This window comes from Synchiropus splendidus, chromosome 13, assembly GCF_027744825.2.
Source record: "Synchiropus splendidus isolate RoL2022-P1 chromosome 13, RoL_Sspl_1.0, whole genome shotgun sequence".
Classification (NCBI taxonomy): Eukaryota; Metazoa; Chordata; class Actinopteri; order Syngnathiformes; family Callionymidae; genus Synchiropus; species Synchiropus splendidus.
In genome coordinates this window covers 9505279-9529839 of record NC_071346.1, presented here as the reverse complement: position 1 = coordinate 9529839, position 24561 = coordinate 9505279, and the positions used below count along the sequence as shown (strand labels likewise).

At 44.1% G+C, this 24561-nt stretch overlaps 1 protein-coding gene across 4 annotated transcripts; it reads left to right on the top strand.

The window, feature by feature from the left end:
* Positions 1-989: 989 nt before the first annotated feature.
* arhgap21b (Rho GTPase activating protein 21b) lies at positions 990-24443 on the top strand. Of its 4 annotated transcripts, XM_053883365.1 has the most exons (24): positions 990-1168; positions 1896-2079; positions 8040-8222; positions 8335-8356; positions 9891-9983; positions 10088-10166; positions 10230-10284; positions 12984-14544; positions 15444-15590; positions 15732-15834; positions 15903-15948; positions 16564-16689; positions 16931-17230; positions 17430-17491; positions 17574-17716; positions 17791-17936; positions 18100-18258; positions 18344-18422; positions 18501-18574; positions 18646-18735; positions 18875-19042; positions 19468-19573; positions 21190-21221; positions 21730-24443. In XM_053883365.1, the coding sequence occupies exons 2-24, from the start codon at positions 2011-2013 to the stop codon at positions 23275-23277; spliced, it is 5391 nt and encodes a 1796-aa protein (XP_053739340.1). In that variant the 5' UTR covers positions 990-1168; positions 1896-2010; the 3' UTR covers positions 23278-24443. The 4 variants fall into 4 exon arrangements, with proteins under 4 accessions (XP_053739340.1, XP_053739343.1, XP_053739342.1 ...); XM_053883368.1 differs by lacking the exons at positions 990-1168; positions 1896-2079; positions 8040-8222; ... (2 more) ...; positions 10088-10166; positions 10230-10284 and adding an exon at positions 10328-11922; XM_053883367.1 differs by lacking the exons at positions 990-1168; positions 1896-2079; positions 8040-8222; ... (2 more) ...; positions 10088-10166; positions 10230-10284 and adding an exon at positions 10328-11954.
* Positions 24444-24561: the final 118 nt, after the last annotated feature.

Genomic DNA, 24561 nt, shown 5'->3' with positions numbered 1-24561 from the left:
CATTAAATCGAGCTTGTGTAAATATATTTTTAATACTATCTTATTTATTTTTCCTCAAACAGCTCCTTTTTAAATTTGACTAAGACTACTACAGCAGCTATTTGAATTGGCCCACAAGATATTTTCTCAGCAGCATTTTTCAAACTGAAAAAGGGGACATCCTGAAGCTGCTTCAGGTTTCCATTTCAAGATTTGGAAAGGGGGGGGGAAACGGAGCTGCAAATGATACCGAAGGGAGGGAAGAGTTTGTTGTGTACAGCTCTTTGTATACAGTTGACATATGATTCCTCTTCAGAGAGAGAACACTGAGGTCAAACAAAACAACTTTGTTCTTGAAAAATAACGTCGATGGGATACAAAGTGAATTCATTTTAATAGGTTAACCATTAAATGCAGATGTAACATTATGACCTTGGTATATTGGGTGTGAGATGTGGTCAATACTGCTTCAGTCAATAGGCTTGTGAAAGGGGTGAAATTTAAACCACTGACATTTAAACTCGCTTTATCTGGCATAAAATCATGGTGTTGTTGGAGAGTACTTGCGTATGCCCATTTAATGGATCATTTATAGCTTTGTAATTGAGTGTAAACAGCATCAATTTGAACTATTTAATTCGCTGTGAAGCTTACAAATCTCTGTGTGAAAAACCCACATTCCTCTTGTTACCATCCACACGCCAGCCCTCCTCGACCTCAGTGTGAACCACGACATGTGACTCCCCTTCTAGTTCACATCTCCCTGAAAACAAACCTATTAACAAGGTGCATATTTTAAAATTAATGAACGATTCTAACTCGTGTTTTAAGTAGATGATTGATGGCAAGCTTTAAAACTCCGCTCAAACGGTTACAAACAAGCGTTATAATAAACCTTTGTTATGTCTTGCATGATTGGTCGGATCGAATGCAAGGTCGCTTCGGATTGGCTGAGCGTGTCCTGTTGACCGAAGGTGGACTCGGAGTTGGGAATGCTCGCAGCGAAAAAAAAAACTTTGTCCGGATCAGCACCATGCGCCTCCCCTGACTGGGTTTGGAATATTCACCGGGAAGCCGATTGGACTCAAATTAAAATTCTACTATGTCGCCTTCAACATTCCCCTCTTGTTTTTACTCCTCGCTTTTATGGATCGCTGTTTCTCGCCTGCGTCGCCCCTCAACTCCTCAGGTAACTTTTGTTGAACTCCAGCCGCTAGCACAAATGCTAACAGTAGCACAACGTTAGATTGTTTCATTCGCTCACATAACTTGGCTCGAACGACTTAAACTTATCGGCGTGTGAGTGGCAACGGCACGACGCGACCGAACAATGCAACGTAGTGGCGTGAATCGTCTTAAATTTCAAGCTTTTAAGCCGTTTGAGAACAACAGCTCAACACGCCGCGGACGTGCCCCTGCGACCACTCGGCTAGACAAACACAAACCTCATTTAAATCGCGGGTCTCGGCTTTAGTCTTCGCTCGTATTCTGTTGAACTCTCTCAATGTATCCTCAGATGTTTTCCAGCCACACAAATGGTCGCCACTTGTTGCTGGTCATTCATAATGCAGTTGCGATTCAAGCTCATGACAACAAGCCTTGAGGAGTTGGTGAAATTCATAAGTCTCGAATGTGCGCGCACTAGATTGTAGTATGTTAATAAGCTGTTTATTTTCACACTGTTTGACAAAGGTACTCCCGTTTGCTCACCAGCTTAAAAACATAAACAGCTGGTAATGCAAACCATGAGGTGGAATCAAGTTCAGAGTTGCATAATGTCAAACTAGTTGGTCTTCAATCGCCAGCAACAAACAACCAAGTTACTCACTCATGTTTGTGATAGAAGACTTTTGTTTCCAGATCCATTCTTGTTATGATCCACCACGCTGTTCTGACACCAACCCTGTGTCTTTCAGATGGACCGACAGTAAAGCAAGAATGAAGCTGTGATTTGGATTTATTTTTTCATCCTACTGGATATACATTTTCGATGAAGGTGTTGACTGACACTGGGATTATAAGAGAAGTTGAATGATGGCATCTCGTTGGTCTCACGCCGGTGAAGATGATGAGAGACAACAAGCCAGATCCTCCTGTGAGGTACATGAAGAAGCCCTTTTTCCCTTTATAATCTTACTTCTACTGAACGGCCTTGTTGTTGTTTGCTGTGTGTTTTTCTTCCTCCAGGTCATCGTGGTTTGGGGAGGGGAAATGTGCTTGACATTTTGTCCCAGCTGCTTTTAACACCTGTTGGATTTTTTGTTTAGGAGCCGCTTTTCTCTTGTTTGTTTTGTTGTTGGCTGTCACCACACGTCTTAAGAGATTACGCATTTGTTATTGAAGTGACTCTTCACTATTAGAAAGTCAACAAAACACCTGAGCTTAATTCACCACAAAATAGATTCATTTTAAAGTAAATATTTGTGTTTTACCCATCACTAACTTGTGTTTTAACTGTCAAGCTGTTTTGATGTGTCCAAACATACTTTAGCTAAAAGAATAAGTAACTTCAGCATTTTCATTGTGAAAGCTTGTTGTATATTCTATTACACCTGGCATTAGTGTAATTTCTAGACCATTTGACAGCAGTTGTGTAAACCTCCACACGGCCACACATTTTTTTTTATGTGAGAAAGAATCACATGATCAGCAGCTGTATGGATCTCAACATAGGTGCTCATGAAGCCGTGCACTGGTGTTCTTCCCTCAAATACTGGGACCATCGCTGTACGTCTTGACCTTTGGTTTGTTAGATGGATTAAAAAGAAGCCGCCTTTGTGGTCGTGACATGGCTCAAACTACTTATATGGAGTGAACAGTATCTTGAACAGATCTAAATTGGACCGTGGTTCATTTATGTGAACAATTGTTGCTGGGCAATAAAGCACGGTCAGCCCATTAAAATGAGAATAGCCTAGTATATCAATTAGACACACAGTAGAGAGAACAGCAGAGGAGGCATTGCTTGTGTAGTCTCTTTTGACGTCCACTCCACTGCCAGTGTCTGAGTTGAAGATGAAACTGCGCTGAAGTTTGCTGATGACATCTGTGGAGCAGTGTAGCGGGTGAGAGATGGTACTTGCATGTGGTTTTGATGGGAGTCCTTTTATTACCCTGAAACTATTCCCTCTTTCAATATGGCTTCCAGTTATTACATTATAATTATGAATCTTGCTCATGAGCAGCGTGATTCGATGCCATCTATATATGGACACTTTAAATTCTTGAATAGAACGTGTGGGAAAACGTACTGCTCAGGAAGTCATTGATGTTGGTGCAAGAAGCTTAGTGTGATTCAATTTGGATTTGATGAGAACCGCATGGTTTTCATCCTTGTTTTTTTTAGCTGCACAATAGTTATGTTTCCATGAGGAGGAATCAGCTTTTTTTTTTTTATCCTGCCCCCACACAAAGACTCTGTAGTTCTCAGTGCAAGACATGTTTACAAGTACTTGAGGTGTTGGTATGACGTGGGAGGAATATCGCAGTTCATTACAGCCAGTTCAAATCTTTTTTTTTGGGTCTGTGTAATGAGGCTGTGCCCATCAATTCATGTGCTAATGTTGGTGCTGGAAACTCCCTTGAATTTGGACCTGGCTCTTTTTCAGGTCATGAATGTTGAACTGTAGAATTTCCCTTTCGTAGAAACTCACCGTTAAATGAGAGAGCAGAAAGCGAAAGGTTTTTGTGGATAAGTAAATGTGGTCTGTTGTTGGGCTCATTTGGAGACGGCCAGTTCCTGATCGGATTGTAAATAAGCAGCTGGACATTTAACAAGGGGGTTGGTCATGGTCCCTGATGTATTGAAGCCCATTCACAGACCTGAAGCTGGACAGAGATTTTAAATTGCCCTATTTCCTCTCCGCCTCTGTCGACTTTTTGGATTTATTTTGCGTTTCTTTACAGTGATATTAGTAAAAACGTTTTCATAATTTGCTGCTCAGCTTTCCTGGCGAGGGCCCTGGTTTTGTGTTGACATTTATCATCCTCTTTCTGTGTAGGACAACAAATTAAATGGATGGTTTGCTATGATAAATCATGATCCATATTTAGTCCTGCAGGGGGTTATTGACTGGCAGACCCCCTCCATCCACACACCCCTGGCCTCATTAAAGGTCACTGTTTATCTCATTTAGCCGGCCTGCCTCTTAGAGAAGCCTGTGCACAGCCACGGCTCGTTGATGGCAATCGGAAGGGAAAATTGACCCTCAATTGGATAGAAGTCTGCTACTTCCTGTTGCCCTTTCCTCATGACTGCAGTGCCTCAGAAGAGCAGAGACTCTTGTGTGCCTGCCTTGTGTTAGAAGTAGATAGAGATCGCCTGTTCTCTCTTGTGAAACTTTCACCTGTAGCAGGAGACGGCACTTGAATAAAGACCTGGCAAAATATCACACCAAGTGTTTTAATGTTTCATCATAAATCTCTGGTATGCTCCTCTTCAAGCAGCGACTAGTTTTCACTCTTGGCCCAGATCAGCTCAGAACTGTTTCAAATTGAGACCTTTTTTTTAAAAAAAAAAGTCTCGGTATTAAACCTTGGACAAAGCGTAAAGCTGTTTCATTGCAGCTGCTGGCCTAAATTTGGATGAATTCTCACCTCCAAGTGTGAAGCACACGCCGCCAGCGCCTCGCTAATGACACCCAAAACTGCGGGTCCCGCAGTAAAAGACTGGGACGCCCGAGCTCCCCCAGCACCTTCCTGTATTATTATCCTCGGGATTTTCACAGTCAAGTGTTCGGCTGGACAGGAATGTGGTGTGAATTTTGCAGCCCACCGAGAACTAGGTTTACTGACATTCTATGGCTGCGCTGACATTTTCAAGGGGCCAGTGATGTCATCCAGTGCTTGTCATTTGCAGCAATGGTTTGGTTTTAAAATCAATTTTAAGTGTGGAAATATTTAGCCTGATTTCTGTCTCCTTGTGTATAATTAGATGATCTCATTTTTACCTCAATTATTTTTATCATGGTTAATGTTATCACATTTGCTGAAATTTCTATTTTTAACTAACCATTCTTTATTTTTGTGTTCAATACCAACAGTTTTCCGTTGCAATACCTGACTCTGATGTATTTATGATCCATAAATGAGTCGGTCTGGTCCAAGAATTTCTCATTTGAGTCAGCAGCTGCTCCCACCTTTAACCTGACATCACAAAGCACCACTTCTGTTGCCTAGCAACGCTGACAGCTGCTTCAGCAGTTCAGGAACATGTCTGGAAGAATAGTATCAGAAGTCCGACTGTAATTATTGCTTGAATTTTGCATTGCGTTGTTTTAGGCACTTCATATGTGGTGTTGTACTTTTGTTGTACAGAGCTTTTTGTAATGCCAAACATCTTGTTTCTTAACCATATATAATTTTATTTCCACATACTAGTCAGACAGTTTCTGCCTCATTTGTTTACCTGCATCACCCGGGTTCTAATTCAGAGTATTCTTGATATAATAATGCAATTTTTCTTGGCTAATGTTAAAGTTTTTGTCCAGGAAAGTAGCTTGCCTTGTAAAGCCTGCCACGTACGGTACTCCCCCGCTGTAGCTGGGCCATTTTCATCCAACATCTGGACTGCACACTTGACAGTTGGTCAGCTCATTCACTTGAAGGGAAAATTTGTCGCATCGGAAATACTAACTCAACTGGTTCCTTAAGTGATTCTGTGTTGTTGTCTTCCTCTGAGGATATCCAAGGTTTGTGAATAAATGAGTTCCCTGGATTTTACCTAAACCTTTCACCAGAAGTCCCTGCTCGCTGTCCTCATTCACATGTGGTGAAAGGGAATCCATGAGAAAAATGTGGGTCTGGAATTTATTGACCTGGAATGTCACAACAGGATTAACTATGCAAGTGGCTATGGCAACAGTGCGTGGCATGTGCCTGTCAGGAGGCCCGCGCCCACTTCTGTCGTCCACATCTTAGGACCAGAGTGAAATCAGAGCCACTGAACTGGGCACGTCGTCCCCCTCGAGAGCTAGAACAGCCATTCAGGCATGTCAGAAATCCAGTCGATGCATTGTCATATCATCAAACGGCCCTTTGTGGCCGTGGATACCATTTTTTTGTTTTGTTGCTGCAGTGCTAAATGACACCAACCTTAACTTGGAGCAGCTGGAATTACTGAACAGCCGAAGCTTGTTTATACTCAGCCAAACCTGTTGAGCAAGTTGAATCAAAATACATTTGTGTCAGCTGAAACTGCAGCGCCTTTTGAGGGACACTTTTTCTTGATGAAGATGGCGACAAAATGTACGGTTTTGTTAACCAGTATAACCAACATTCAGTTTGAAAAGGTTATCCTTCGCTAAGAGATGTGGATATTTAGCTGAATTTGTAGTGGAGGGAGATAGTCTTTCATATATGTGTGTGAAAAGTGACAGTATGTTGATCTATGTTTTCCTTTGATCTTAAACTTGTTGTTTACTCAGGAGTTTACTTTTCTATTTGTTCTGTAAAGAATAGATATGAGTGCTCAATTTGAAATGTTTGGCTGCTGATCATGTCAAGGGTCACTGATAATCGACAGGGTCTCTAGTGCTGTACTTGTGGACTTGAGCAGCACCTCAAGTGATATTGGCGTCAAAATTGCGCTCTGAAATCGTTCGATTCAGGCTTTTAGTTGAAGTTGATGTTAAACTTTTTACTGTCCAAGTTTATGTGACACTGGTCACATATTTATTTTGCAATTGTAAACATCACTAACTTCTCTTTCCTGTAAGTCCTTTCATTTCCACAAGTCGTCCTTTGCTTTCACTTATCTGAATCTTCGTTTCAACCAAATTATCACGTGCACATCAGTGCTGCCTTTGTTTGAAACAGAAGAGAACATTTGCACTTTAAACGCCGTCTTTATAAGCTCAATAAACCCTGAGGTAGTGTGATGCATACCGCATGTCATAAAATGAATGTTCTTATCTTTTACAAAATATTCAAAGCATATGGAGAGGCAATAAAACATGAAGACATGTTGGTACTGAGCTCACCTTCACAGGTACAGTCATGATGAGTCATGTTGCGTCATTCCCTCCTTAGATATTGGCTTTTTTCCTGGAAGTATTTCAGGGGGTTTTGGTCACGTATGGTAGGAGTTACACTGTTTCTATTTTGAATATGGCAGAATTAAATATTCAGTCTAAGACGTCGGTGAAGAACAGGAGCAATGTACTGCTAGTATTTTTAAAAGGTGCTGTGAAAAAAGGGATATTAGGGGATTCGATTGAAGTGTGGACAGGGTTTGACAACACAAAGGTGAGAGGATATAAATAAACTGTGCAAACATGCACCAGTGGCAAGACTCACATGCTCTGATCACATGACTTTGTGTAAACACCGGACACCGTTTTTTTCTTGTCTCTTGTGATGATTAAATCCCAATCGAAAGACACTATATTTATTTTCTGTAGTTTTTTGGTTTTTTTAAATTTTTTTATGATTGAAATCTGTGGTCTATTTAAATGAATCCAGGGAACAGTACCTGATTCTTAATAGGATCTTATTTATGTCAGCTGATGATAATGAAATTGTCTTCCTCATTACAGTTGTTACTTTGTTAGGCAAGTTTCATGTGCTGTAACCATTACTGATGAGTCTTATAGCGGATTATGAATAAATTGAATTGTGCTCAGAGTGTTCATTAGACAAATCATTTTCAGCCCTCAACATCCTACATTTTGTTTATGGATCTCCTCCTTCTTCTTTTTCTTTCGGCTTCTATGGATATATCTGCTAATAATTTTATTATCTATGTAGTAGGCATTTACTTATATTTTATTTACTTATTCATGTTTGTTTAGATGTTGTGGGTATTTATTTGTATTGTGATGTGTGATAGCTTGTGACGTCACTTTATTTTTTCCAAAGCTTAGCTCTTTTACATAATTTCCTTCGGGATTAAAAAAGTTTTCTGATTATGTATTGTGGACATCTTTGATCTTTGTTGGTGACTAATAAAGGACATTGAATCCTGTTGAGCTTGATAGTGTTTCAGTTGTGCACCTAAAACTACTCTAAACCAATTTTTGTCTTAAATTTTGTTACATTCTGAAACAACTTCTGCTCTTCAGATTGACCCTGCGGAGTGGCGAGTTATGGCTGACTCTCCACCATCAAAGTACACGAATGAGGATGAAGCCTTCTCGTGGCCGAGACCGAAGACCGTGCTCCTGCGACGTACGTCTCAAGGGTTCGGCTTCACCCTGCGCCATTTCATCGTCTACCCTCCGGAGTCTGCCCTGCACTGCTTCCCGGTAAACTTAAACCCCTTATAGACTGTAAAATGCTTACAGTTTAATATCAACCAAGTCTGTAAATCAGCTGGAATTCTTCTAAAAACTCACTGGTTCCATTCTGTTTTCACAGGAGGAAGATCACGGCCGCAGAGGTAAGCAGAAAAATGTGACCGTTCCTCCCCCTCATTACTGCTGAGTCAGAGCTGTGCCTCTGACTTTTAGTCACTCTTAATCCATCCTCTCTGTGCAGCCATTAGCTTCCTTATGCCACGAGAATAATGTAGCCACTCGGTGTCACTGACCTCTGTGGAGGCCTAAAAGGTTTGGTCAGCACCACCTGTCTCTCTCTGACCTCCCTCTCTATTGTTCTACTTTGTTGTTCTTGCTGCTTTTTGGCACTCGTCCCTAAAAGCCTCTCCATACGGGACAGTTTCGAATGTACACAGTTGTATAGTGACCCCTTGGCTTCATTTTCACTTGTTTTTACTTGTACAAACATGTCAGTTTATACTTTATTTCCTGATTATTCTGCGATGTAGTAATGTTGACTTGCTCCGTTATTAATCTTTCATCCAGTTCTTCACGAGGAAGTTAATTGCGATTACCGCTCAAAGAGGGAAACACAAACCCCAAACACAATTTTCAACATTCCTCAGTGCTGCAATGCTACTCAAAGATTTGTTGACATTCATCTTTTGCGTTTCTCAGTCGGAGCTTCCGCTTTGTATTCACGAGTGACATCTTTACGTGTGCAGTTTTTTTTTCCCTAAACCTCAGTGTTTGCTTTTTAAATATAAAACCCATTAATATGTTTAGTTTTCAAGGTGTAACACAGCAGTGAGTGACTTTTTTTACGCGTTCAGACGCAGTTCCGCAATGTGCCACGAGATGGCGTAATAGCGGTCCCTGTTAGTGACGCTCGTTGCAGCATTACATAATGAGTCCCAGGTTGTGATTCAGCGTGAGTAATCTTGTGTGTGTGCATGTGTGAACGCACAAGCGGAGTTTCTGTGAGGTCATGACTCTTAAGAACTGGGAACTTATATATGCAGTGCTTGTCAGACGTGGTGTTTTCCTGCACGTGCATCTCACATTCGCAATTCAACAAGCATCATCACATTATTTTTAACTATCGCAGTCTAGCATCGGCTTTTTATAAACCCGTGTTGGACGACAACTACTGGTGTGGGATTCTTTTTGTGCCCAGAGCTGTTTATCACTTTATAAGGAACGTGTGGGATCGCAGCAGATCTCACTCCCGCCTCCATTTTCCTCAAACCGCTCCTGTCTTTTTTTTTCTTTTCCTTTCTCAAGTTTTTTTCTGAGCTCTGCTTTACAGCTGCTAGGAAACAAGAGCGGCATTATCTAAACGTAAAACTCATTTATATTCAGAGGTTTTGGTACTGAGTGGTTTCTTCAGTGTCTTTTCCATGATGCTCCTTTTCACATGTCGTTCTTATTTTTCCAGATATTTTCCATGCAAACCTTGATAAAAACCACGCCGATACGTCTCATTTAGACTGTCTGTCTGTCTCTTAGATGGCTAGTATTACTTACCTTGACCCTGTCATTTCCTGTATGAGTCTTTTGGCACTCGTATATCATAACTACACGCTCCTGTTTACATGCTGTCCACGACGTTATATAAGCAGGAGAAGCCCTTCATTTCTACCATGTGGTCAACAGGGAGACAACGGAATAGGCCGGAGCCGATGGACACCATTTTTGTAAAGCAGGTTAAGGAAGGAGGGCCTGCACATGGAGCTGGTCTCTGTACAGGTATTCATCCATCATATCTGAGCCACCTGTTCCTTTCTTTAGTGTTTGTTCTTGTTCTTGGTGTTTTGCACAACAATAACGTCTCATGTTTCTGGTGTCACTAGGTGATCGCATCGTGAAGGTGAACGGAGCGAGTATCATCGGTAAAGCCTATTGTGAGGTCATATCCTTAATTCAGGAGAGGTGAGGTCCTTATCGAAAACATTGTTTTGGACCTCCAGATTAAATCCGTTTTCTTCCTTACAGTGGGGAATTTCTTGAATTGTGCGTCATGCCGAAAGATGAGGATATACTGCAATTGGTGAGTTTTCCTTACACAGGAGTGAATGTCTGCTTTGGAGGCTGCTCCAGTTTGTGTCCGGACTGCAGTCATATGATTCCATCCCGTCTGAGGCTCCTATCTAGGGCTGTTAATCAGGCCAGAGGAGCGCTTACGTCCTAAAAAGTTGCTTTGGAAATGCCCTCATTACACTGCAGGGAGCTGGTTTTCAGATCCCATTTTGGTGTTCAGTTTATTTTACTTAATTCCATCTTTCTACTTTTGTTCAACAAACTGGCTTATTGTGTGCTGGTGTATACATTTTAGAATTCATTCATCAATATTCCATTGTTCTGTTACACATTTTTGGCAAGTGAAACACACTAAAAAGTTGTTTCATTTGGCAAACTCTGGTCTGGTCTTTAAAAAATATATTGTGTTTTCTACTGCATTTTCTTTACATTGAAAGCACTTGAAATTGAAGTTACAAGATGATAGTGGCATCATTTGCCTGGGATGTGCTTCTGCACTTTCTGGTCAGCAGCCCTCGAAGACGAGTTTTTCCTGTCCCGGATTAGATTTCTGCGGTCAAGTGTAGGTTTTACTGATCTGATTAGTATTGATTTTCTACCTCAAAAAACCTGTTTTATACCATGAAACCCATCAAGGAAAGCTTGAAAGCTAATTTCTCTGTATGCAAGATTAATGATCGATGACATGTTAAGTCCACTACTCCTTCAGTTAGAATGTAAACTAGTGCATTACGCTGCTCTCTCCACTTAATATCTAAAAGGATTGTCCAATATAAACCACATTTTAATTGCATTCTAACCATTGTATGGTGAGAAATATTTGTGTCTCGCCGGCCTGTGCTCAATATGCTACAGGCTAAGCGTTTTAAGTCCAAGTGAAGGTGCACTCAGCTGTGTGTCAGTAGCTTTTCACGGTAAGTGCTTTACTCTGACAGAAGGTTTTAGTTCCCAGGAGTTTGTTTCAGCCAGCAGTCCGTTAGATTATCCATAAATGCTCCCCTGTGTGTTCTTTACATGATGATGAATAATGAACGTATACATGAAATATGGATGGGGTTTGGTGAAAGGTGTATTTGTTTATTAGCTGGTTTTTGATACACCCTTCCTGTTGTTTGATCAGTCCTCCGTTTCATTCCCAACATGTTAGCAGAGTGAGGCAAGGATTCAGAAATCACACCCTCATAGCATCTTGTAGCAACAAGAGGAGTACAGACGCTGGTCACATTGTAGGAGGCAGCACACTAACTGCTTGGAGACCAGCAGCAGTTGCTTAGCAAAGAGATGTAGCGACTAAATAGAGGGAGGGACTTGGGGAGCGAGTCAGCGCGGAGAATGCTGAAATGGAGTGAGTGGAGCCCGGCTGATGGAGGATGGAATAAAACAGCTGATTGCGTGGTGTTTTGAACAGGTTGATGCTGGAGGAAAGGGAGCAGCGAGTGGGAGGGGGAGCGCGCGCATCACAGCTGAATGTATTATCAGCAGCTGCTGCTTCTGTCATGTGAGCAGCAGGATAGGGAGGGAGAGGTGGAGCGCAGGCACCTTGCTCAGTTAGCGTAATACTCTGACTGAAGATGGATTTAGCCGTGGACGCCTAATGGCAGCATGAGACGCGAGCTTCTGCCATCCCGCCCCGGACAGACTGGCACAGGCAGGTTGTAACGTGGCAACCCCCCGCTACATGTATGCTCCTTCATCCCCGTGTGCCGGCGGTGCAGTGTATTTTTAGCATGTCAACTCAAAGCAATGCTGTTGGCGTAACACCCACCCTCTTTGAGTCGCTTTCATTTTTACATTTGCTTTTTCTCCTGCTGCCATCGTTTCCTCGACCACCCTCATTCTCTCAAGTTCATCATGCTGTCATTTTTGCACGCTCTCACAGCTGACATTTTTTTCTGGAATCAACTGGGGTAAGAATTAGGTTTGTCTTTGAATTTTCACATGTTGAGCTCTCTGTCGTGGCATTGTTCTCTGTTACTCATGACAGCGTTTATGGGGAGCTGGACGTGGGAATGGCGATGCTCCTCACAGCTGCAGTACCTGTTAGATTGAGCTCTCCAGTTGGCATCTTGGTGCCGCCTTGATCCTCTGTCAGATATGGTTAGGTTGATAAAGGCCAGTGACCTCTGAACCCTCCGCCTTCAGGGAGTAAAATGCATGAGCGCTGTAAGCACACGCTGTATTACGTAAGATTTGACAGCACCGAGATAGCTTTCCTGTTGCATCCAATCACCTGTGTGCTTATTGAATATCCATATGACTTTATTTTGGATGGATGAAAGTGTTTATCAGCGCCAACAGTAGAGATCTTTGAACCTTGGCAGCTAATCAAGCAGGCTAAATATAGCACTCTCTCAGTGAGGCACAGGGACTTCCTGTCTGTCTCAGGTTATGATCTTATCTTGTTTTTTTTTTTTTAATATCAAGCATTTTTATGCATTTACAATTGTTTGATCCACGGAAAGAAAAATCCAATGTAGTTTTTTGGAGGAACGAAACAGGCTTAGGGAATTCTTTTGCCAAGTGTGCCATGTGACTTGTGGTTTGTTTGCATTGTACGCGAATGGTGAGTATTGTAGAGTACTGACACTCCCACGCTCATGCATACTGCGACTTCATTGCCCACACATCCTGTGGCGTTTGTGACTCTTCTGCTAGCTTCTTGTGGACTACTTTATGTTACGCCTGATGGGATGTTGCCTTCTTTTCCAGGCCTACTCCCAGGATGCCTACATCCGTGGCCAAAGCAGTTACAGTGGAAATGCCTGTCACATTCCGGTACCACCCCCCATATGTTACCCCAGAGTAGACTGTAGGCCTACGGGCATGTCCCAGGGTCCTGACTTGTTGGGGCCAGGCTGCAGAGGGTCATCAGCAGCCCCTGACTATGGGTACCGCAAGGAGATCACTGTGCCTCCTTCTCCCCCTCCTCCGACGAAAGCATATCCCAAAAGCCAAATGGCAGTGTGTATGCGAAACGATGGCGTAAGGACTGTGGTGGTTCCACCTGAGACCGCCCACATGGGCCGTATGGGTCCTACCCAAAGAATGGATTTTGTGGACCCTGCCTTTGTCAGTCGGAGGCCAGCATCATTGGCTCAGTATCCTCACCAGAGGAAGATGGACCTTTATCCCAGCGGCCCAGGAATGGTTCTTTATGGAGGTCCTACCCCCCACCACCCGGTCAACAGTCAGAATATCGACTGGCGCACTTATCAAACATACAGAGAATACATTGACAACAAAGGCATCCACTCCCATGGCAGTCGGACTATACAGGAACGGCTAGACAGCCTGCGGACAGCCAGTCAACCCTTTGGGGCTGCACACCATATTCCCCGGGGAGACTGGGTGGCCAAGGAAATGCGAAGGAGGAGTACTTCTCATGAACGGTCTTTTCAAGGACCTCCACCTCACTTTCAAATCCCCCCTCGCAGTGCCTCACAGGATCGTATCAGTGGTACAGAGAGATTGAGTCAAGGAAGGAATTGGCCACCTCGCAGTGCGTCACAAGATGGTCTCGTGCACAAAGCCCGCGCCCATTCTGTGGACTATGTCGACCCAGTTGAGCTGTCCCAGCCAAATCGTAGGGATTCAAGGAAGGGATATGGCAGGACAGACCCCAACTCGCGCCCCAGCAGGCAGCCTGTTCCAAGACATGCAATCCTCTCACGGCCATCATTTGGACCCAACAGTGGCTTGAGAGGGGTCCAGAATCCTCCGCTTTACACGAAAGGACCAGATTCTCGCTCCTCACCCATGCTTTCAGATAGACATTTACAATTGGGAAAAAGGACTGAAAATTCTGTGGCTGACCAAAGAGTTTTAGTCAAAGGTGCAGGCCACGCTGTTCAGCAGGGACTGAGCAGGATGCGATCTGAATCTCTAAACCCTGTTGAGGCAAACAGAGACCTTGTTTCGGTTGGCCATCGATCCTCCTCATGCTCTGCGCCAAAACAGATCAGTCAGAAGCCCAGCAGCATCCAACAACCCCACAAAGAGTCTCATAGTCAGGTTAACGGACGCGCTCCCTCAGAGACGGGGGTGGTTCTCAGGGAGAAGCCCCCGTCAGGAAAGAACCCAAGCCCTCTGCGTCACCCCTCGTACATATTGGCTGTGAACGATGAAGGAACAGACCCAAATACAGATGTGATAGCATGTTGGCTTCCCAATGATACGCGCCGTGAGATCCACATGCGACGACTTGAGGAACAACGCCACACCTCCTGCTCCAGCAACCTGGACGAATCCCTCGACTCCATTCCTTTCATTGGTGAGAATTGTCTCCTAGTCTATGGAATTGGATCCATAATATACAGTATATTGCATTTTTAATTGTGGGTACATATTTTTTGTCTTGACTGGAGTCCATTATTTCTCAAGGGTTTTCTTGTATTATAAGTTTTTAAAGACTTTTAGAGTGTTTCCAATTTCAAGTCACAAACGTTGAATAACAGAGTGGGTTCAAGACGTTTTGTACTTTTTTTTAGCAGGTTAGCTGAATCTGGGTCACCAAGAGTGCTCTTACACTCATGGGACACAAGTAACTTTAGGAAAGATTAATGGGGATTTTTTTATTTATAAAGCTGCACATTCTGATAAGTAACAGGACACACGTTCTATTTCTTTGCTCGCAATATAACTTTCCCCACCTCACTTCCTAGTTTTTGATGTCTGTCTTGACAGCTCTCTTCCAGTTTTTTTCCCCCTGAAAATCGTAATCATTTGAGCTGAGTCCAGGTGCAAACAGAGCTGGTATTACTGGCTGTGAAGTAGAAAGGCCTCCATTTTGGGACTGTTGCCGTGGCTCAGAGGAACACTGTCCTGATTGAGCCGTCTATCAATGGGTCTGTTTGAATGGACACTGGTCCTTCCCTTAGTCATGTGACCCAGTGAGTACTTGAAGAGGCTGCAGAATACATTATTCTATTTTAAATTGTTCTTGGGCAACACAATAGCAGAGTTGTCCTTTTGAAGTTAGCGCTGAAATATTCATAAATATTTTGCGCGTCTTTTTACAAGCAGTTAATAACTTTGTATTCAAAGACAAGTGTTGGGATGAAAAGTGTGGACAGGCTATTGTCTAATAAAACCTCAACCAAATCTGCCTGGTATCCTTGAATCGAGCCGTTGTCATCACTGCTCACAATGGATGTGTTGTTGTCATCACAGACGAACCGGTCAGTCCCAGCGTGGACCGGGAAGCGGCTCCTATTCCCCCCTCTGCTGTGATATCTGTCGCACCTTCGATCGCCACGGACCTCTCCAGTCAAGGCTCTCCCTGCCCCCCCATTCGCAGACAGCTGTCACATGACCAAGGTAATTGTATTTGTGCTCTTGAACGTTGTTTGCAATGGTTCGCTTAACAACCTTGTGTGGTTTTTGTTGTTTAAAATCCTGTCTGAGGCAATTCGATGCATCATGTTTCACCCGAAAGTGAATTCAGATTTCCCCCTCTAGAGTCTCTTCGAAGTGCTTTGCTTGAGTCTGACACGGCGAGCCGGTCAGAGCGCTCTAAATCTTACGACGAGGGCCTGGATAACTACCAAGATGAGAGTCGAGGGTAAGCACTGGTTATTTGTTAGTTGTCACTGATGCATCTTTTTCACGTTTTTTATGTTCTTTTCTCAGGCGATCGTCTAGTCGGCACATGCCCAGTCTCAGAAGCCTAAAGAAGGTGAGCAAGATTTCATGCTTTCATCTCCTGCAACTCGCTGCAGCACTCAGGGGGGAGTTTGGTGAAGGCTGTCATGACTGGATGGTGTTAGTAAGATTCAAATGTATCTCTTCCATGCAGTTTAGTTGCAAATCCAAGTCAAACCTGAAGCCGCTGGCACTTGTTTCTGACTCACATTTTGGCTGCAGAGCCTAAGCTTGAGCTTGTCGCTCTTATTAATTCATCAAGTAAATAAATGATGACTTATTTCGGATCAGTGTTGTTTGTACATGCTCTGATAAGTGACACACAAGTGCAGTTGTAGACTTGTTCAAACAGAATCAGCTTAGATGAAATTGTGTTGAACTTTCTAATCCAGTTGGTTGCAAACATCTTGAATCTGAGGATTCCTCAGTCTGTTTGACGTAGTTGGATTTGTTTTGTCATCCTGCTGCACCTTATTTTTCCGTTCATGTCCCAGTGACATGTCACTGTTGGAGTGTGTATGATTTAGACCAGTTGAATTAGCGCATCGCTAGAGGCTCCTTGCAGTTTCCTGACCTCACCGCCGTTTTAAAAACATATACAAGCCTAAATTAAAAATTGATTTATTAATTTCCAACGTCATGTTTTCAGGCTCTGGATGGTCATAAATCTTCTGGGGACTCCGCTAACCGAAGAGACTCTTCAACTGATATCTTTGCTGATTCCAGTAAAGAAGGATTGCTCAACTTCAGGCAGCGCAGCACGGACAAAAACAAGGTATGTTTACAGTCAAATCTATTTTTCAGTTTTGAACGAAACTCAGTGTGTATAGAGTCTAAATATTTCAATGCACAGCTTAAGCATTATAGAGCAAGACATATTAAAATAACATCGGACATATAGTGAAGGAATCTCATTCATCCAATTCCAATATGAATCTCTCCTTGTGTCCTTTTAGGACCCAAGTGTAGTGAATGATTTCACATATAGTAAACAAACTCTTGACTTTTCCCTGCAGCGTGTTGGTGGAGGAATGAGATCATGGAAGCAGATGTATACAGTCCTGCAAGGTCACACGCTGACCCTCTACAAGGACCGGAAGGAAGCGCTCTCTCATGTGGCGACGCAGGTCGAAGAGGAGCCTCTGCGGATTAGCATCAAGGCCTGTTTGATTGACATCTCCTACAGCGACACCCGGCGCAAGAACGTGCTGCGACTCACCACGTCAGACTGCGAGTACTTGTTCCAGGCAGAAGGGAGGGAAGAAATGCTCACCTGGATCCGAGTCATACAGGAAAACAGTAACATAGATCAAGAGGTGAGTCTCAACAAATATGGATGATTCACGGCTGAAAATCCCCAAATAGCTGGACCAGAGTGCAACTGTCTTAAGTAAGATTAGGCATGTTAAACCTGCCTGAACCTGGTATGTTCTGAACTGACTCCTACTTCCCTTTACGGCTTGAATTTAGGCTCAGTTAAAATGTTTTGAGTATCATCTGTCTATTTCTGTGCAGAACTCTGATGTGACAAGTCAAGACCTGATAAGTCGAAAGATTAAAGAGTACAACATGATGAGGTATGCTACCCGTCAAATATCGGCAAACTAGTAAAGTATTCCAAGTAATTGTCAGTGTAATTGTATTTTTGTTTTTTCCTAGCACCCCCAGTAGCAGGTCTGAACCGTCTCCCAAACCCTCCCGCCAGTCGCTCAGCATCAAACAAGCCTTCCTCGGTGGTAAAACGGAGAGCAAGTCTCACAGCCCTCACTCGCCAAAATCAGAGGAGCGCAGGCCGCTTAGAGGTGAATATAGCATTTGCCGCTGTCTTTTGTTTTGACACTGGATTCATTATTGATGTGTTTGTGCCACTGGTTAGATGACTCCAGTCCACCGAGGGACAGGGCGGCCAGGAAAACAAGAAAACTAGCAGGGATTATGAGGAAGCCCTTTGAAAAGAAGCCCCCTGCCGGGGTCACGTTTGGGGTGCGGCTGGATGACTGTCCTCCTGCTCAGTCCAACAGAGTGAGTCCAGTCCTCCCCGCTGTCTTGTTAAGAATTTATCTTGATGTCATTTATTTAGATCTGGAGTTGCATTTGCTTGAAATATTTAGCATCAGTACGCGTCCTGTTCCTGTATGATTCATATCCGCCCGACAGACCCAGAATCACTGTCGTCTCCTTTCAGTTCGTCCCTCTGCTTGTGGAGCTGTGCTGCACGGTGGTGGAGGAGCGAGGCCTGGAGTACACTGGCATCTACAGGGTGCCAGGGAACAATGCTTCCATCTCCAGCATGCAGGAGGAACTGAACAGCAAAGGCATGACTGACATCGACATCCAAGAAGATGTAGGATTCACTCTCTTAAAACGAGGCCCAACCTTTTCGCTTTACGGAGATTGTTTTTTGACATCTCTTTCTTGTTTTCCTGTAGAAATGGCGGGACCTCAATGTCATCAGCAGCTTGCTCAAGTCCTTTTTCAGAAAGCTTCCAGAACCATTGTTTACAAATGGTAGGGATCTCTGAGTGAATGCTAAATAATAATGGAGGAGCTGACCTGAAGTAACCCTCCACGGTTCTGTTTCTACAGAAAAATATAATGAGTTTATCGAAGCCAACAGAACGGAGGACTCTGTTGTGAGACTAAAGGAGCTCAAGCGCCTGGTGAGCTTGATCATCGCCATCATTTCAGAGGTCATTTGGAATAGTGGTTAATTCTGGTTGTCTTTTTTCAGATCTATGAGTTACCGGATCATCACTTTGAAACCCTGAAATTCCTTTGCGCTCATCTGAAGAAGGTTTCTGACAACTGTGAGAAGAACAAGGCACGTCACCCTTTGTCATGCTCGTTCATCTCGCAACATTCAAACATGGCCTTCATCTCTCCTTCCGTCAAAATTTCTACATTTGAATTTTTTGATACCTTTTGAAAATGAATGACATTTGTTTTTGGCGCTCATTCAGATGGAACCTCGAAATCTTGCCATTGTCTTTGGGCCCACGCTGGTCCGAACATCTGAAGACAACATGACCAACATGGTCAGCCACATGCCTGACCAGTGCAAGATAGTGGAGAACTTAATCCAGCAGTTTGACTGGTTTTTCACAGAGGAGGGCGATGAGGACCCTGTGGTAAGAAAAGCAATGGTACTATAACATTCAGTCCGTTTTCATTTTGTGTCTTCTAAAAGTGATGAAAGAAAAAAGCCTTAATGTCTTTGATTCATTTAGTTTTTTATGATTATCGACAAGATAAATAACTATAATGCTGTAAATACGAATAAAATACTAAGTACCATATTGGATGTGAAACATCAGAATTTAAATTCCCCTGAAAGGTTGCTTTCCGTTGTTGACAAAACTGGCTTACTCAAGCAGCGAACAACTGTTAAACAGCCGCTTTTTCTCCCTCTACTGTCTATAACTGGGAAGCCGTTGTGATCCCTGCGGTTAAGAAAATAAGAGAATAAAGCACTGACCTAAGCCCATAGCTTTCTGCATTTTGCCGGTGGTGTCTTTGTGGCTCGGTAAGATATTGACTCTCCTTTTGTCCTCAGACCACCACAGAGCAGAAAAGCACGGTGCAGTCACAGCCCGTTCCCAACATCGACCATCTGCTCTCAAACATTGGACGGACAGCAGCGTCGCCGGCCGAAGTTTCCGGTAACGCTCCTCTTTTCTTTCCTGGCTGGAGTCAAGCATCTGCCAGCAACATTATGCTTTAATAGCTTCATTTCAGATTGAATTGTATTGTGTAGAAGGTATAAAGTGAATTGCATAATGATAAAATTCTGAATATCGCTGTCTTTTAATTGAGTTTTGTTTGAATTAGTTGGGTTTGTTTGTTTTTGTTTTGGCTCAGTATTCATTTGTCCAAGTTTTCAGTTCATTTGTTTGCCTTACTCCTTTGTTTCAACTCCAGTCTTCTCTCCTCTCCCTGTGCTTCGCCTGTGTTGAGACGACGACTCGTTTTCTTTCAGTTCTTTTTTTCCCCCCTCCTGGTCTCTCATAACCCTGGCATGTTTTTTTTTTCCCGAAAGAAAATTTAACCAAACAAAAACAAACAATGGAAGTGCTAACCCTTCTGACCTTTGCCCTTCTGTGTAGTGTGTTTTTCTCCCCTATCCCTGTCCAGCACTTACACATTACCCACTCTTGACACAGGCCAAGTGGGCGGCGTCTATCACTCGATGATGTCGCTGATGGACTCTGTTTTGTCAGTGATGGACAGCTGGGACTGTAGGAGGAAGGACGAGTGTTGTGCCCAGTGTAGCTGCCTAGTCTGCAGAAACCCGCAGCTCTATTAAAATTGGGCGAAAGGAGGAAAAAAGATAAAAAAGAAAGAAAGAGAAGTCGATGTTTGTCATTTTTCCTGTGGTGTTGCACGTCTCATATTTCAAATAGTCAATATTGAGGAGATACAGAGCAAAGCTGCTGTTCTTGACCTGAAAGCCCTTCTGCTGTCTCTGTTGTCTCTAAAGCTGATCGCAAGGACAAGTAGCATGGTACGGTCTCCCTCAGGTTCTCTCCCAGTCATGTGGCGCAACCTGTCATGATGTCTGAGGGCGGGGCCGCATTTGTGGGGCGCGACGCTCGATATGTGCACACACCTGCTCCGGCACACATACAGAACCAGACACTTGAAAAGGCAGAGGCAGGCATGCTTTTTTAGGGTTCTGTCCAGGTTTTATTTGTCGCTTTCAGAGGTTTTTCATTTGCTTCCGTTCCTGTTGTATCTGTTCGACCTGTTTGTGATGTCTTGTTTGTTTTCTAAACACAAACACATCCTCCCAGGGAACATTTCATTCTTCACACACAGAAGCAGTTCAGAAAATATGTCATCATTTGCAGTGTTTTGTGAGTTTGTTTTGGCTTTTACTTTGGTGTGGCGCTTCACCTCCGGACCCAAAGTGTCATGGGCCCATCCGAATCCACACACAGGTCACTGATAAGGTCAAGTCAGGGAGTCTTCGCAGCTTCGTGTGATGCTCTGTGATGGACGTGTCTGTCTGTGACGTGCCGTCGTTCCATCCTCACATTAGCATGAGCTGCTTTCTGTGTCTCTGCGACTGCCAGGATTTCTTCTTTACCGAAATATCACCCCTGTCTCCTGCTGCTTCCTGTCTTTCTCTGTGGTCTCTCTTGGCTCCGAGTGGAAATGTTCATCTGCTTCCATCAGTCATCTCATTTATGTGGAGGGGCTCTGATCCGTTATTTTAATGAATGTTTAAGTCTCCTGCTGCGGCTGACTTTTTAAAATGTTTGCTTTCTTTCCTCAGATTCAGCATGTTGTGACTCCACCAAATCAAAGGTAATGTGCGCCTCTCCTTTTATCTTGAATATAAAATGTATTGATTGAATCCCTTTACTGCTACAATTATAAACATTTCATCTGATTTTATGGCCATAGAATTATTTTTTTAAAAAGCTATGAGTGAGTGATCGTTTCAAGAAAGGCTACGTTTCATTCTCGTAGAAAATCAGCTAAAATGGAGATGAATGGCATAAAACATGTTTTTTTTTCAAATTACAGCAAGGTAAAACACTGAAATGTAGTGAGATTTTAAATGTGTACTAATCTACTTATTTACAATAACAAGCTCAGGCAGTAAGTATAATGTACTGATCTTCAGACATGGTTTTGATCGAGACTTAAAAAAATGCTCGACCCAGCTAGCCTTTCAGTGAAAATCTGGTTGTTTTCAAACTCATTTTCTAAAGAAATAAGTGCTCAAATTGTAATGTAATAAAGAATGTAATAAAAGAGAATTGAAGACCTTCAGTTGTGATATTCATTTTCTTCTCTTCTCTTTCTGCAGAGCTTGTGGGGGTCAGGGAAGGATCAGTGTAGACAAGAGATGCTGCGCTCTTCCTTCTTCGTCAGCCGCAAACGTAAGAAGCCCAAGGACAAAGCTCTTCCGAGCAGTTCAGATGACGACCTGGACGGCGCGTACTCCAAGAAAGACCTGCCGGGGGAAAGAGCTCCGCAGAGTCTGTGGTCCCCAGACAGCCGGACGGAGGAGGAGACCGATGACGCCAGTGAAAAGGAAAAGGACAAGAACAGCTCGGAGGAACAGCTGGACCAGACGGACAGCAAAGAGTTTCTCTCCGACAGCCTCACGCAACTCTCCACCTCGATGCCTTCTCAGCATCTGGACATCAGCTCTTCTAAGACTCAGACTGGCTCACCGTACGCTTCGCCCTCACACTCCCCGGGACTCAGTTACCACATCCCCATGACACACCAGACTTCGCTGTCGGACCCTCAGTCCACCTATGACGACACGGTCTCGGACCTGGGTACGATGAACAGTACCAGCTCGCAGGCCTCGGCGCCCCGCCTGAGGCGCGGCAGGACAACCGCTCTGGGGTCGGAGGCGAGCGGCAGCTGCCTGGGAGCGGAGGTCTGTTCCATCACTTCGGACTACTCCACCACTTCCTCCATGACGTTCCTGACCGGCGCCGAGCTCAGCACCATAAGCCCGGAGGTGCAGTCCGTCACAGAAAGCAGAGGAGACGACGCCGACGACGAGAGAAGCGAGCTCATCAGCGAGGGCCGGCCGATGGAGACGGACAGCGAGAGCGACTTGTCTGTGTTTACAGTCCGGAAAGAGAGTGGCTCAGTGGAGCGAGTGCAGCCGGAACCCCGCCCCCTCCCCTCACATAGACTCATTGAATGTGACACGCTCTCGCGCAAGAAATCGGCTCGACAGAAAACCGACAGCGAGTCGTCACTGGACACCACCCGCAGCGACAAAGACTCCAGTAGACTCTCACAGATTCTGGGCTCGGTGAAGAGTCTCAGCTCCTCGTCCAAAGGCGAGCTGGACAAGACGGAACCCGCGTGGCGGCTGAAGATCACAGACCGGCTGAAGGTGCGCCTGCGGATGTCAGTGGACGACATGTTCGGGGTGGGCAGCCAGAGGTCCTCGGAGGCCCGCAGCAAGAAGAAGAACATCAGACGGAGGCACACGATGGGTGGACAGAGGGACTTCGCCGAGCTGTCTGTGCTGGGAGACTGGACACAGCAGGACATCAGCTCCAGCTGTCGATCCGAACTGTCGGCTGTGGACCGTCTGAAGCCCAAGTGCAGCTCTCAGGACTTTTCCATCGGAGACTGGATTGCTCGCGAGCGCCACCGCACCAGCAACCCGGAGGTCAGTTTGGACTTCTCGGAAGGCGGGCTGCACGCGACAAGCTCCCAAAACCTGGGAGCGTCGTCGTCCTCCTCCTCCGAGACCCAGCAGACGGAGTTGCTGAACGGGGAGCTTCCGCCGAGTAAAAACCTGAGCCTGTCGGCCACGGCTCACCCTCACAAGCTGGCCAGTTCCCAGGTGGTCCACTCGCGCTTCTATCAGTACCTGTGATGAGCGTCAGATGTGCGTGACTGTTTTTTTTTGTCCGAGACGTGTGGAGCTCTGTCAGCGTCATCCCTGTTGTGTGAGCAGTGTTTGTGAATGAGCATGTTGTACAGGACCGTTGCGCTTGCTCGTGTGAAAGGCATGGAACCAAATGACCTGTGGACAGTTCATTTTTTATTTTTACAGGAGGGAGAGAAGATGAAGATTTTAAAGGAGCTCTAGGTTTTAAGCGATCAGATTGAGTAGATTTGTAAGTGGGAGGAGTCGCAGGCAGATTGTTAGCGATGTGGCTACAGGATTTGCGAGTGAATAGAAAGTAGTTCCGAGACTTTTAGGATTGAAAATGAACTATTTTTGTGAAAAGATGACTAATAACGTCGGTGAATCGGTAACCAAATGAAGAATGTACAGAGGCGCCTGCTGTTCTAGCGACTAAAAGCTTTAGATGCTTGTTCGAGTGTACATACTTTAATTTTTCTGTTTACTTGAATGATGTTCTCGGTACAGGAAGACGACGAGCCCCTCATTCTTGCGGCGGCTTTTCCAAAGGTACAAGGCTCATAAGGAGACACTGGACTTATGCAAAAAAGAAAAAATAATCGAGTTAGAATTCATCTCATTCTGTCTAAGAGCAGTGAACAACGACCCTCTGATGCAAATGTGATGCCGTGTCTGTGATTTAGGGGAGAAGAAAAAAGAACAAATGGGAAAGACTTAACTCACAAGGAAGTGCCTCTCAATGAAACACTCTGGGTGCCATACTGTCTTTGTCGAGCTGCAAGGAGATGTTACTGTGAATGACAGTTTGTCGTCGACTCAGTCATCGGACAGGTTTTTTTTTAAATGCCGAGCTTCCGGTCTTTAAGGCATTCCACTCCGGTCTTAACATGTTTTTGTCATTTTATTCCGCTCCTTTTAATTTTAACAGAACTTGAATGATGTAAAAGAAAGAAAAAAAAATCATGTACATAGATGCCATCTTTTAGCTGCTTTGTTTTGCTTTTTCCATCATTTGCAGGGTTGAGTACAGTATTGTGAGACGATGACGCACATGTATGTTTGGTACTTCTCTGGAGAGGAAACACTTGGAGTTGGAACATCTGTGTCTACGCTGTGTTCCTTGGACTGTGAGACCACTCACGGACTCGTGAAACACTGGAAATAAACTTTGTCTATGGTAGTATTGTCGTGTGCTTTTTATTTTCAGACTAGTACCTCAGTACTGTAGGGTATTCTATTTGATGCAGAAGTACTTCACCAGAGTTTTGTTCTATATTTAGGTTTTTAAAT

Bases quoted from the DNA above. Each gene is read 5' to 3' on its own strand.
- arhgap21b (XM_053883365.1), top strand. From the start codon at position 2,011: ATGATGGCATCTCGTTGGTCTCACGCCGGTGAAGATGATGAGAGACAA. The intron at 15,835-15,902 runs GTAAGCACTGGT...TTCTTTTCTCAG, and splicing joins TACCAAGATGAGAGTCGAGG to GCGATCGTCTAGTCGGCACA. The intron at 17,937-18,099 runs GTGAGTCCAGTC...GTCTCCTTTCAG, and splicing joins CTCCTGCTCAGTCCAACAGA to TTCGTCCCTCTGCTTGTGGA.